Here is a 14,681-nt window from a genome sequence, read left to right on the forward strand (position 1 = left end):
CATTTTTTCCCCATCTGGCTAAATCTTTGTATCATCTCAAGAGACTGTAGAAGTCACAATATAAAACAGCTAAAGAAAACACTGAATCATCCATTTAGCTGTGGCTTCCCAACCACAAAATATTATGTTTATTTCCCCCACCACTTTTTTTGTCGTTTTATTGATAAAAACTACACAAAAGCTAACTGATCAGAATAATTAATTAAAAATAAATCAAACAGTGTTACACATCCTCCCATTTCAGCCATCAAATTTTCAGCCCGCCCGCCACAATTTCCAGGTATATAATGAATATTTCCATACCCAAAGTCCCCTCACCCCCCCCCTGCATTCAGCACAGCTGTCCTGTTCAAGTGTGAGCTCTCATGTCATCAATAACTGCTCCCTCTTTCTTTCTTTTTTTTATAGAGCCCTAAACATAATTGTAGTGTCAACAATGAAGCACAATGAAGATAGGAAAAAATTAAAAGTCACCCTTTCCCTATAATGTACAGCATGTGTTTTAAATGTACATGCACCCCGAGGTTTGTCTGTTTTTGCCTCTTGGTTCTTTTTTCAGGAATTGCCAATGTCCATTTGGTTCAACATAACCATGTTTGGAATCTGAAATCATAACACTGACCTTCCACTCCCTCAAGGGGGAAAAAAGAAAAGGAAAACGGGACTCAGTTTGGTTTATTCTCCTCCCTCCCACCCCAAATGGAAAAATAAAGAAACCTTCTGTTACTTCTAAGAGTAATAAACAATAAACAATATCTCATATTCCATTCTATGTTCTCCCGCGTCCCACCCCTAACTGGTACCTCTGGTTCTCCTTTGAAGGAACCGTGCAGTGTAGAAAAATCAAATATACAAACAGAACTTTTAATCCATCCCTTTATGTTGCTAGAGTGAAATCTAATTCTCTCGCTCGCTCGCATTTTTATATAAGAACTCAGCAATCTTTCTTTGATATGTACACCAAGAAGTTCGACAGTTTAAAGCCAAAGGAAATTCTCAAGTTCTCCAGTCGGTACTATAGTGTCACTAGACTGAATTTCCTTATAAGGCAGTCCTCAAGCAACGTGTCATTTATTTATTTATTTTGTTCCCCTTTCCTGTTGTTTGCATCAAAACATTTGTAACTGGAATGGTGAGTTGTCTTCTTCTCCTTGCTCCTTGTTCCTCTTCACCCGAAGGTTCCCCCCTCCCCAGAAAAAAGAAGCCTCCCATACACACCCTCTCTTGATTCTCAGGAAAGAGATTCCATCAGTTTGGTATTCTCTCAATGTAAATAGCTGGAGCAGCCGAACGTGCAATTGTAGCAATGAAGCTGTGGTCTCGACTCAACTCCAAGTTGGTGGCTTCAGCCTGGTCCCGGGAGATTGTGTCATATCCCTTATTTACATGGAGGGGTTTGTGGGCCTGGCAATATCCAATCACCGGTTGGTCGTAGCTGTAATAGGGCAAGGTTTTCATATGGTGAGGGACCTAGAGAGAGAGAGGGGAAAAAACAGGCATGTCAGCATCATTACAGAATAACACGTATTTTTCTTTTTTCTTTTAACAATGAAAAGGCAATATGGGATGGAGCTAGGGATCCAAGGAGGCAGCAATTTCTGTCTTAACCTGTGTTCAACACATTCATCACTGTTTCTGTTGTGCTCTGGTTCTGCCTCCACTAAAACCTGCATTATTTGTTTCACTATCTGCTTTGGCTGAAACTAACATAATTAATAATACAATCAATTTAAATACATTTCAATGGAAGGGAAACATCAAAAACAATAGAGAAAATAACGTAACTATTTAGGAACCATTTGTGGACTAAAAAAAAAAAAGCAAATACTGCCTGCTTTTGCGATTTCTATTCCCGATGAACATGTAACTTGTGGGAATTTCTGCTCCCGTTTTATTTATTTATTTATTTATTTATTTATTTATTTATTTATAATCCCGTTTTAATTTCTTATGAGATTCTATGACATCCCTAGCTGTGCCATGGAAAGCCAGAGGAGGCTTGTGACATTGTTTTTAGCATTTATTCATCACTTTCTACAAACAAATATCTAAGTGATTTGCAAATATATAAAATACCATTTCAGTCAATCACTGAAAACCATATGTATAAAACCATTATGTATAATAAAATACAGTAGAATAAAATGTTTTAAGGCATTTATTCAATAGCGAGAACAAAAGGAACAAATCTTACCCCCCCCCCCACATGAAAGACTAGGAGACAGAGGACTAATTTGTGGGAAATTGGAGTAAGTCAGAAGTTGGCGCTTCTGTATTTTCTTAAGTGCACCTCTGGTGTGTGTGCGCGCGCACACAAATTGAATACGGACCCCAGTCCAGAGAACCATGGGGATGACACAAGGCTGAGTGCACACTGTCACACATGCGGTCCCAAAAAGTCAGATGAGAAAGAGAAGAGTGTGTAAGAGAAGAGAAGAGTAAGCAATTATCTTAAATCGACAATGTACAGATGACCTTGAAGCAACGTAAAGTGACTTTTATGAGGCAACAAATATGAATGAAATAACTTACTATCTTCAAAGTCTTAGTTACCCTTTCCTGTCTCCATTAGGAGGTAAGGAAGACTCCTAGAATTTTATACTAGGATTTCTTCAGCTTGAAATGTCATAATTTTACACAATGGTTGAATGGCAGGGAGGCAACAGTCAATGCATTCTGGAAGTATTGCTATGATAGCCAAGATAAATACTGAAATAAAATCCCCTCAGAGGCAATGGGATTCCCACCAGTTTATACAAAGCCTCCACCCTCAAGCTTTAAAGTAGGCTCTTTATGATACTATAAACCATTGTTTTGTGTTCTGTTTAGTTTAGAGATGGAGGCCCTGGTGGGCTGTTTTTGTGTGGGTTTGTTTGTTTGTTTTTTTACAGTAATAACGTACAGGACATTAACCAGATGGGGTCCAGTGCACATCACGGCTTTGTTTCTTTTCTCCAAACAGGAGTTAAAAGCTTCTGAATTACAACATTATCTCTAAACGGCCCACAAACACCATTACCCTCTCAACCATATTTTCAGTACTTTTCCAAACTGTCCCCTCAGCTCTAGCCTGGGATGTTTTGCTTCTCTGATCAAGGTTGCTTTTCAGTAGGAAGAGAGAAAACTAGTTCAAAATGAGGTTTGAAAGTTTTAAGAGTTACTTATTTCCTGCTGGGAAGGCAAAAAGTTAGAAAAACTCTGTGCCATGGCACAGAGAGGAACTCTAAGAGTTCAGAGAATGCCCTGCTACCTTATCAGAAGAATTTTTCCACTAGAAGGTATCATCCAAAGTGGAGATGGATAAGTTTCCCTTCCTCTCCCATAATACTTGGGGTCCAGTGAAGCTGACAGACAAAAGAAAATATTTCTCTAGGGCTGTTTGGAAACCTGCCCCCTAAGTTCCCAGAAGTTGTCTCCCCTGGTTAAAGAGGCTTCCATTTTTCTATTTCATTCATTGACACCCACCCACCCTCAACACACATTGTAAGGATGTCGTAGGAAGAAGAAAGGTTCCTCCCAGAAACCCTAGGGTTTCTGCCAGTCAGTGCAGACAATACTGTACTAGATGGACCAGTGGTCTGACTCAGTATAAGATGGCTTCCTGTGCACCTAACACAGGCATAGGCAAACCCCGGCCCTCCAGATGTTTGGGACTACAATTCCCATCATTCCTAGCTACCAGGACCAGTGGTCAGGGATGATGGGAATTGTAGTCCCAAAAATCTGGAGGGCTGAAGTTTGCCTATGCCTGACCTAACATTTGGCAGCACCAAAATCTGTTAACAGCCACTAGGTTAAGTAGCCTTTAAAAGGTAACGATTTGAGAAATTTAAGGACGGTGACAACATAAAGCTACTCAGGTCCCAGCCATGACTGTCAACCCCTTAATTTATATTTATTAATTTTATTACATTTGTATCCTGCCTTTCCTCCAAGGAGCTCAAAATGGCATACATAATTTTCTCCCTCCCATTTTATAGTCACAACAACTCTGTGAGGTATGTTAGGCTGAGTGTCACCCCATGAGCTTAATGGGATTTTGAACCTCGGTGTCCCTGGTCCTAGTTTGACACACTAACCACTTCACCCTACTCTTTCCAATAATGGACAGGTAACCATTGCATTGGGATGCGGGTGGCGTTGTGGGTTAAACCACAGAGCCTAGGACTTGCCGATCTGAAGGTCAGCGGTTTGAATCCCCGTGATGGGGTGAGCTCCCATTGCTCGGTCCCTGCTCCTGCCAACCTAGCAATTTGAAAGCACGTCAAAGTGCAAGTAGATAAATAGGTACCACTCCGGCGGGAAGGTAAACAGCATTTCCGTGTGCTGCTCTGGTTCACCAGAAGCGGCTTAGTCATGCTGGCCATATAACCCGGAAGCTGTACGCCGGCTCCCTCGGCCAGTAAAGCGAGATAAGCACCGCAACCCCAGAGTCAGTCACGACTGGACCTAATGGTCAGGGGTCTCTTTACCTTTACCTTTAACCATTGCATCGTAACGCCTGCACTTCTCTTTAACTTTCTTATTTTGTAGCTCTTGCCCACCTACAGTTCAGTAGGGAAGCAGGGGCATAGTGGGCCTCAAACTAGGACCAGGGACACCGAGGTTCAAAATCCCACAAAGCTCAATGGATGGCACTCAGCCTAATGTAGCTCACAAAGTTGCTGTGAATATAAAATGGGAGGAAGAGAATTATGTATGCCATTTTGAGCTCCTTGGAGGAAAGGCGGGTGTGACGTTAACATATGAGAGTGCTGGAGGTGAAATAGTTAAACAAGTTAGCCAATCAGAACCCAGGGGGTGGAGTCAGGGGGACTATAAAACCAGCTCTGGGAGGGGCGAAGGGTAGAGTTCGTGGGGAGTTGGGTGTAGTGGGAATGAATTGGGATAGAGTCTGTGGGGAGGTTGAGATAGTGTAGCGAAATAAGCTGAGTCAGGAACAGTTAGGAACTAAGAAGACAAGTAAATATCTGAGAGGTGGTTTAGTGAGTGAGAGCAGGTAGCGGACGTTATAGGTCTGGATAGGCACCCCATGACTGTAACTGACCGATACTGTTTATGAAACCTCACGCTTGTTAAACGGCAATAAATAAACAGAAGTTTATGTTCCATTTTAACCCTGTCTGGACTCAGTATTGTACCAGGTAGGGCCTGGGTGGTGGCAGCGAGAAATAAAGTGGTGGCACACTGAAACGTCCGGGGACCCTGTGTGATCGCCACAATGGGATACAAATGTAATAAAATAAAATAATATAAATTAAGGGTTGACAGCCATGGCTGGGGCCGTCATTTTCAGAGAGCACAAACCAGGCATCCCCCATACAGTAATCCCCATCCCTGCCTGCCTGCCCCATGGGGTCTCTGGGCTCCAGAGCCTGGCCCAGCCTGGCCTCACTACCTCGCCCCCAGCTCCCTTGCTGAATGGCTGTCCACCCAGTGTCAAGGGGATTTGGCCATCAAGGGGCTGGCTGGGCTCCTCACTGCGCAGGTGGGCAGATGGTACAGTGCCACCCCACCTGGCTCTGGTGTTGAGAGCTGGGCTGGTGTATGGGCTCCGTGAACCCTCCACTAGCAGCAGCAGCAGTGAGGGCTGGGCTGGCATGGTGAGTTCTGTATATCCTCTGCGCCATGCCCCTGCCTGGTGCAAGCATGCCCCAGGCGCCAGCAAACAATGCAACACCACTGTAGGGAGGTGCCAGTCGTTCACCCTCCACACGTTGCTTTGTGGAAACGTTGGCACTGCTGAAACAATTCTGTTTGCCGTGTACATTTTGAAAGGCTTCTCATAAGAGTAAGCTGAGTTGCACGCTTCAAGGAATGGGGTGGCAACACAAAGGGGAGCCTTCTGTTGTTCTTGATGTTTTTTAAACTTGTTTTTCTTGATCTGGTATCTGTATACATATTACAAAAATAAATCTGTGTTGTTGTTTTTTAAAAAATGAGGTGGCGTGCTATTTATCACCAGACAGCATTGTTATTCATATTATCTGCATTTAGTCTCTTCTAAACAAATTATATGCCCACAGTTTTCATCACATCTAATAATATCCAGTTAAATATATGGCTCATTTATTTAATGTGGTGGAGCGAATGTAACTTAATTTGAAAATATTTTTTCATGTCACTGATAGAGACAGACAACAGTGTCAGCTTGCCCCCCTTAAAAAAAAAACATTTAAATAATCAAGCAGAACAGTCTGATTTCTTCCTACATCCTTATGTATTGTCAAATGCAGGGAACCTGGTTCAGATAGGGAAATAAATCAGTAGATGTGCTTCTATCCGTTCCTCTGAAGCAAGCTTTGCTTTATTAACTGAGGAGCTTGTTCCATTAGAAAAGCACTTCAAATGTTCATGGAGAGTTTGGGTCTAATGGGCTGGATTAATTAGCTGGCATTAACTTGTGAAGTCTTCACCTCTGTAGTTCTTCCTGCTGAATGATGTCAATGTTACAGCCTTTAATGATTGGATACTTGAAAGAAATATTCATTTCTTGAGGATATTTGCATAAACCTCAGCTGGAGGGATTAAAAATTTAGGTATTTGGTAGGAGGAATTTAGGAACCAAAATTCCTATAGGGGAAGGGTATCTGTTTTGTATGTGGAAAGTCCAAAATTCAATCCCCATCATTTCCAGGAAGAGCTGTCTGAAACCCGATGGAGCCATGGTCTGACACAGCACAAGGCAACTCCCTGGGCTAATAAATCTTTTATTTCAGAGTAAAACTGAGGCTACAGCAGGAACTGGTGACTGGTAGCCCTTCAGATGCTGCTGAATTATAAGGGAAGAACCACAGTCAGCATGCCCAATGGTTAGGGTTAGAGAATATGCAACAGTGTTTTATACACTTTGTGTTATTATACTGTAAACCACCCTGTGATCCTTGGGTGAAGGGCAGTATATAAATTCAATTCAATTCAATTCAATTCAATTAATTAATTAATTATCACAAAGAATTTCCTCTCCCAGGAATACCCATCTTGGAACCTTTAATTCTATTTCATGAATTCTTTTTTAGGATTTTATGTTAAATCCAGTCTCTTATATTTGATAGAGCACCTTGTAAAAGTGGTAGAATACTGCAGTAGAATACTGTTGAGGGACACTCAAAGCTTGTTACAACAGATTATAATGCCTTATGTGTGTATATTCTCCACGAAGGAGCTTGGTATATTATAGGACACATTTTAGAGCAGAGAACAAATATTGACCCTTCTGTGAATTTTTGATTGGCAGCTTGGATATTCTATTTGAAGCAATTTGTTTTAGATTTGAGGGTCAATTTTATTATAAAAAGGAGAGTCCAGTTGCAATGAATGTAGCTAATGTGAATATGACGTATTTGGAAATGACTTCTATTTAGAACTGGAAACAGAATTCATATTAACAATTTTATAATACTTAATCAAGAGAAACCTCTAAGCAGTTTATATGAACAACACATTATAGTATATAGATTGGTGACAACAAAGCTGAAAACTCAAAACTGGCCATTTAACATAAACATAGTTAAGTATTACAGCTAAAGTGGGCAAAAGAGTTCAGAAAATCACTTAAAATTTAAGTGTTTGTGTGTGTGTGTGTGTGTGTGTGTGTGTGTGTGTGTGTTGAGCAAACTCAAAACAAGCAGACCAAGCAATTCTTGCTCAAACCCAATGAGGAACCTGAGCATGTCACTTTTTAGGCTGCTGTTCCGACATTGATGCACACATGGTTTACCAACCATCTTTATCCTCATAAACCTGTGAGGTCAGTTGGGCTTGAGAGATGGTGAGGATCTAATCCTTTCCCTCTAGGCAAGGTGGCTGGGGGGATTCAGGAACCGCTTCCCACCTATGTCATGTCCAACACCTCAGCTCCTACACCACACTTCCTTCCTTGAGTTGACAGTTCTTCATGTTTTGAACCAATCATGGGATACCTTCACCACATGGAATTTCACTGAATGGTCAGATGTTCCTTAAATTATTTGTGCCACATGATTATGTAAGAAACTAGCATGAACCAGATATACACTGTATTTGCGCTGTATTTATATATAGGAAATGTCTATTGCAATTTGAGGGGATGCAATATGGGGCTACCCCCTCCCTTAATAAATCATCACAGGAAAAGATTCTGTCATGTTTGTTTTATCTGATCATTACATCAAATAGCAGCTGTTTGCTGGAGATGGCCTTTCAAATATATGTCCACATAGCATTTGGAAACCAAAGCACACCACTTCTGTCAAGAAAGAATTATGACAATGACAGAGAAGGTAGAGCTGTTGTTGCTTTCTGTGCAGTGATCATAAAGATGGCAACCTGATCTATCCATTACTCACAATAAATACACATAGTATTTAATATGAACATTTGATAATGTTGCTGCCACAGTGACAAATGGAAGCATTGGGGAATGAGTGAAATAAGTCTTTGTCTTGTATTAAATATTGGCTTTTCATTAGATCTGCTCAAAATTTATGGCACGCAAGAGGGCTACTCAGAAATGAATGACTCCCTTATAGGGTTTTAAATGCTTTTTGAAAAAAAGTTCTGCAGGAGCCCTGTACATGGAGAGCAAAAGATTAAAATGATTCCTTAAAGTCACAAGCCTGTGCTGCCAAGATATAACGCCCCTCCGCTGATTGTGTTGGTCATAACTCATGGCAAATAACTACGGTACCTAGGATTTCTGCAACTTATTCAAATACCTTGTTGTTTCAAAGGCAATGTGTTGTTCTTTTCCAGAACTTCTGCCTGTCTACACATTCAGTGGGGAAAACAGGGAATTCCACACTGAGGGAGTGATGTTGAAGCGACTAAGTCTGGCACATAGTGGGATTGGATTGCAGCCTTAGTTTTCTTCTTCACATTAGCCCAGGAGGTGAAAATCAGGTCTTTTTGCAATGGTCAAGCTCCTCAGCTATCCCTAAGTTAGACCCAGAAATAGAAAAAACCAGCTTCAACTTCCCAACTGACCACAGATGATGATGTGATGATGATGATGATAAAAACAAGCAAACTTACTAGCCACTATCGCTCAGCCAAACCTAATTTTTGTTGGATTGTTGTGACGCTAAGAGAAGTGGGACCATGCACATCGTGTTGCAGACTTCGGCAAATGAGCTGGATCAGGGCTTTTTCCTCACCAGAATTCAGTTCCGGCATCTCTCAGGTATGTGCCATTGCCGTTATAACAGAACAAGAGAGGCGCTCATGGCGAGTTCCGGCACCTCTTTTTCTAGAAAAATAGCACTAGGCTGGATAAAAGAGGATTGTTTTTCTGTGGTGGCTCCACACATCTGGAACTTCTTTCCTGTTGGCAGCTGGCAGTTCACCAAACTCCAATATTTTCAGAAAGCTGTGAAAACCTGTCCATTTCGGGTGGCTTTTAGATAGGCAATACAGCTGTAGGGATTTTTACTGCTGATTTAATGAAGTATGTTAAGTTAGTATAACGAAGTAAGTACAATTTGTTATTTCACTGTTCTTTGGGAGTTTCAAGGATGGGGTTATTTTATTATACTATAGTGGCAGTGGATTTTTGTTGTTCAGAAAGGTGGCATAGAAATGTCTTGAAATAACAAACTAAGTTAATAAAAATAATGTTTTTATTACTAATATAATATATTGACATAGATGTAGACTGAATGCCCTGTGCCCCAAACTTGAAAAAAATACACTCCCGCTCACTCTTTGGAGATAGGGCAGATATGAAGGAGCCAGAGTCCCTGTGAAAAATGCATACTGAAGCATCATTCACAATATTCTTTATACTGAGTCAAGAATGGGGGAAATGTATCCTATCCACCCCTTTCTTTCATGTGACAATTTTCTCCATGGCATGTCTTCTCTGTTGAATAGGAACAGTCAGCCCAGTAAAGCACATAATGATGGCGAACACAGAAGGGTGTTCTTCTTGTCCTGAATGTCTCTGTGGGACACTGTTCAGACAGAATTACAGGAGTATAATTGCCCAGCTAGCACCTATCTGTGGAAAAACCAATGTGTCTGGTGGTGCAAATGAGAATCACATTAATCCATTCCACAAGGGGAGAACCTTTTCCTGAGGTGCAATATCACTCTCATTGGCACTTGTAAGCATTGTGTGCCCACACTGAGATGGCAACCCCACAGTTTTAAATGGTAGGGGAAATGACTCATGGAGAGTTGCTGGGGGATTTATACAAAACGAGTAGCATGATTCAAAAGGCAGAGAAGTCATATGCCTAAAATAATAAAGTGGGGTGTCTGGCCTAGTGATTACAGCCAAGACAGTGTGACAGAGAACATCAGAGCCTGCCCTGCCTCCTTCATATTGCTTATTTCAAATAAAGCAGATATGGGGGGGCAAATAATCATTAAAAATATCTTAATAACTCAGCTATCAAAGGCATATGAGAGAGAGAGAGAGAGAGAGAGAGAGAGAGAGAGAGAGAGAGAAGGAATACCACACCTTGTGTTGGGGAACCAAGGAGGAAGATTCTTGGGGGGTGGGATTTCCAATAGCTTTGGGGCTGCAGCAAAAAAAGTCTCTGCTTCTTACAGAGGTCAGTTTAGTTTCTATATATGATGAAGCTTTCAGAATAAACTCAAAGGTCTTATTTGGAAAAGGGGAGGATTCACACGGGGGAAAGATATTTCCTTAGTTCATCAGAGTCCGTGTTCAGATAGGACTTTAAGGACCAGAACCAATTATTTGGATTTCTCCTGGAAACTGACAGCCAACACAGTAATTCTAAGATATGTGATGTATGAGAGTGCTGTCATGACCTTGTCAACTGGTGAATGGCAGCATCCAGCACTAAATGAAGTTTTTGAACTTCAAGAGCAGCCCCATGTAGTAATTGTACCCCATTACAGTAATTTAATCTGCAAATCACCAAAGCATGAATGATAATGGTCCTGACCAAATCTGGTACATTGACCAACACTAATAAAAGGCTGCAATCTGAGATTCCAGGAGCAACACCTGGTGTGGGTGTAGCTCAAGCACTAAACATACTATTTGCAGCAGCACATGACTCTTTTCAGTACAGTAAAAAAAGAGAGGTCCATAGCTCAGTGGAAGAGCCATTTGATTGTACAAATTGCCTAAGTTTAATAACTGAGGCCCAGATTTACCACACCAATAAAGAATCTAAGCCCTTTACAGGTGGCACAACTGTGTATGTACAAGGGGACATGTGTGTGTTCATTTGCATGCCTGCATTATATCTATGCACATGGAGTATACACACATAGGAATCTTCCAGGATTCCCAGTCACAAAAAGGGTTCCAGTGACCTCCACATTCAGAAAACTGCAAGAGGTGGTTGGAGGGCTCTGTGGGCTAGCAATGCCACATGTGTTGGGGACATGCTTTGGCACACATGAGAAGGATCCCTATGCATGTACTGGGACAGAATTCCTCCCCACAGAAGAGGATCTTGATTAATCAAGGGTGGTGTAGAGAATTTCTATGTGTGCATGTGTGTACACTTGTAGCACCCCTTTCACAGGTGTTGAACATGGTAGATGGTGGGTGCATGGCCATGGCATTATCAGGTGCAATGGATCACAGATGTGATTGGCAATAAGAGAATTGTACACATGTACCCTCCACACAGACGAAACATGTGAAGGATGATGCCTGCTGCTCTCCTCTCAGGTGCTCATATCTTGCCAGCATGGAAACATCGTCTCAAAAGAGCCCAGGTGGCTCTCAAGTTCAGAAATCATTTCAGCTATGCATTTCAAATGGAATGAGTATTTGATGAGTACCATGTAATGTTGTGAAGAGTAAGCAACTTTCAGAAAGGGCTCTAAGATCTTAACACAAAATACACAGTATTATTTTATAGCAAGGGTGGGAAACTGTATCAAACCACAGCCTTGATGCAGTCCCTTTGGCCAACCACTGTCAATATTCTGATGCCACAAGGATGTCAGGGGACTATCTTTCCTTTGCTCATGTGGCTTGGGCAAAGGCACAGCGCTGTGCAAATGCTGACAACCACCTGATTGTTGGCACTTGCAAATCCCCATGCCTTTGCAAGTGTCATTGTGATGACTGGTTCTTGCAAAGGCACTGTGCCACTGATCTGCAAATCACTCATGCCTCCAAAGTCCTGTGCCTTGATCAGTGTCACTTTCAAATTCACAGGGCTAAACAGGAACTGAAAATCAGCTGATTGGTGGTGCCCCCAAAGCCCACTTTTGGCAGCAAGTTGTGTCCACACCTGCCCCACACCTGACATCATACATGTTCAAATGGGACATTCTGGTGGGCCTAATTATGCTCTCAAGCCAGAGATTCCACACTACTGTTTTCTAGAAACAGATCCCTTTAAATGACTATTGTCAATCTTTTCAACAGTTTCTACTTTCTAATTTCCTAGGATTTATTTATTTTTAATGCCAACAGAATCAATATTAGAAAATCAAGGACAAACTTTTCCGTTTACAGACATGTCCTCTGGACACTTTGTATATCAGAGATCAAGCAAGCAGAAAATTAATGCAAGCCTGCCTAGAATTTCAGGCAAAGGAAATTTCACAACAATTGTCTCTCTCTCTGCCCTCCCCCCATCTCTCCTATAGAACAAATTACTTATTCTTGTGGGCATGTACTTACAGAATGCAGAGAAAACAAGAAAGTTATAAGCAAGATCATGGAAGAAAAATTGGGAGGGGGTCAGGGAAATATTTACAGCTTTGTTATCTTTGAAGCGAAAGTATACCAGGTATTTATGTTTCATTATCCCACACAAGCAAATGAATGACAGGGAAAAATTGCCAAGCAACTTGTCATTAAAAAGAAAGACAAAAAGTTTCTTCTCCATGGGTAGCTCATTTTGTGTGTGACAAAGAAGGTGTCTACATTCCAGTCTTCCCATGACTTTATCCCAATGTATCATCATTAAAAAATCCTGCTCTGCATCTATGCAGATACCACAGCAGGTACAGAACATGAAAGAAAAATAACCCACCAAAACATGAAACAAACACAAGGAAACAAACAAAAAAAGGCAATTAAAGACTGCAGATCAGATCAAACCATAATCAAGCTTAAAATACGTGGGCAAAAGAGTGAGTCTTAACTAGGCACCAGAATGATAACAGCAGCAGTGTTAGCCCTCTCCAAAGGAAGAAGATTCCACAGATGTGATACTCATAATTTGTCCTACTGTGACTCCATTTGCACTACACATGTAAAACAGCACCATACCACTTTAAAGAGTCATGGCTTTCCCCAAAGACCCCCTGGGAACTGTAGTTTGTTAAGGATGTTAGGAGGCCCACCAGTCCCATTCCAGGGCTATAGTTCCCAGAACTGCCCGGGAAGAGGAATTGACTCGTAAACCACTCTGATAATTGTAGGGTCTTCTAACAACTCTCAGGTGGTCAGGGAGATAGAGAAGGAAAGCGGCAGGACTGTGCCAGTGCCCTTGCACCTGATGTTGTGTGCTGCTGGCACTGCCCCCTTACCACATGGATCATTGAGCACAGCACCTGCAAGGGCACATTTATGTGTGAGCTACTCTATACACATAGGTGCTCCACAAACTGTTACCACATCCATTTCCCCCTTAGAAAAGACATTTCTAGGACAGGGTCATGGACTGGAGCATGACAACTCTAGTGACTCATGCTAACAGCATAGGAATAAGTGGTTTTCACTTGACTACAGAGGCCATTTGATTCTTTATACTAATTGCCCCCTTGAGGGATAGAGAACCCGTGGCCCTTCAGATGCTGATGAATCCCATCAACCACGACCATTGGCCATTGCTGCATGAGAGTCCAACAGTATCTGGAAAGTCATAAGTTCCTCACTACTGATGTAAAAGCAGATACTTTTCCAAATATCTAGACATACTTCAAGTAGTTAACATGAAGGGTGCAGAAAAATGGTGCCCTCATACCCTCCCAAAGTTATGCCCCAGCCCCCTCCCCAATTAGTCCTTGATATAATACCTGTGTATCTCCTATGCTCCTTAGCACTAGCAAAGGCTGCTTTAACGATAGGTTCCAAGGACTTTCTACTGACCTTTCTGCTGTTCCTCCTACAAATGTGTGTGTGTGTGTTGGGGGGGAGGACACTGTCTCTTGATTGCTCACAGGTTTGCATATTCAGCATTCTAAATTAACAGTGACCTCTTTCACCTCCCCAACCCCTGTATTTATAAGATGAATTTATTAAAATGCATTTAGCAGTCTCTTAATCTCACTCTTCCCCTTTCTTCACCAGCTCTGCTCTGATTCTGGAACTAAAGAAGGGAATTCCTCCTGAATATTTGAGCCTGTGTACTTTGTTGCAGACTTATTTGCTTTACATCAGAACAGCATGAGATTTATAATGTTGAAAAGGGAGGGCGGCATGAGTAATCTTGATATATTGATCAGGATTACTGCAGTGTGCAATTTTCACTGAATCATTATGGCACAGATTCCCCCCCCTTTAAATAAAAAATTAAATTAGCATATGTATAGATTAAAATATAGAAATAATATGTAATTGTTTATTTATCTATTACATTCACACTCTACCTTTCCTCCAAGGATCTTCAGGTGGTTCTCCCTAGTTCTCCCACTCCTTATTTTATCCCCACAACAACCCTTTGAAGGTTGGGCCAGTCACCACCTCTCAACCAAAGGACCAACTGTTAAGTTTAATGGTTGAGTAGAGATTTGGACCTTGGTCTCCCAGGTCC

At 41.6% G+C, this 14,681-nt stretch overlaps 1 protein-coding gene across 4 annotated transcripts in view; it reads right to left on the reverse strand.

Annotated features, from left to right (window-relative positions):
• Positions 1–229: 229 nt before the first annotated feature.
• The window catches only part of LRRTM4 (leucine rich repeat transmembrane neuronal 4), a 425,976-nt gene continuing 411,524 nt past the window's right edge, over positions 230–14,681 (reverse strand). For 2 of the 4 annotated variants that reach the window (XM_083480535.1, XM_083480534.1), the window contains one exon: positions 230–1,470. In XM_083480535.1, the coding sequence (XP_083336661.1) occupies positions 1,249–1,470 (222 nt within the window). In that variant the 3' untranslated portion in view covers positions 230–1,248. The remainder of the gene's footprint in view (positions 1,471–14,681) is intronic. The other 2 variants (XM_083480536.1, XR_014520216.1) reach the window with 2 other exon arrangements.

This window comes from Podarcis liolepis, assembly GCF_965112155.1.
Source record: "Podarcis liolepis genome assembly, chromosome: 16".
Taxonomy (NCBI): domain Eukaryota; kingdom Metazoa; phylum Chordata; class Lepidosauria; order Squamata; family Lacertidae; genus Podarcis; species Podarcis liolepis.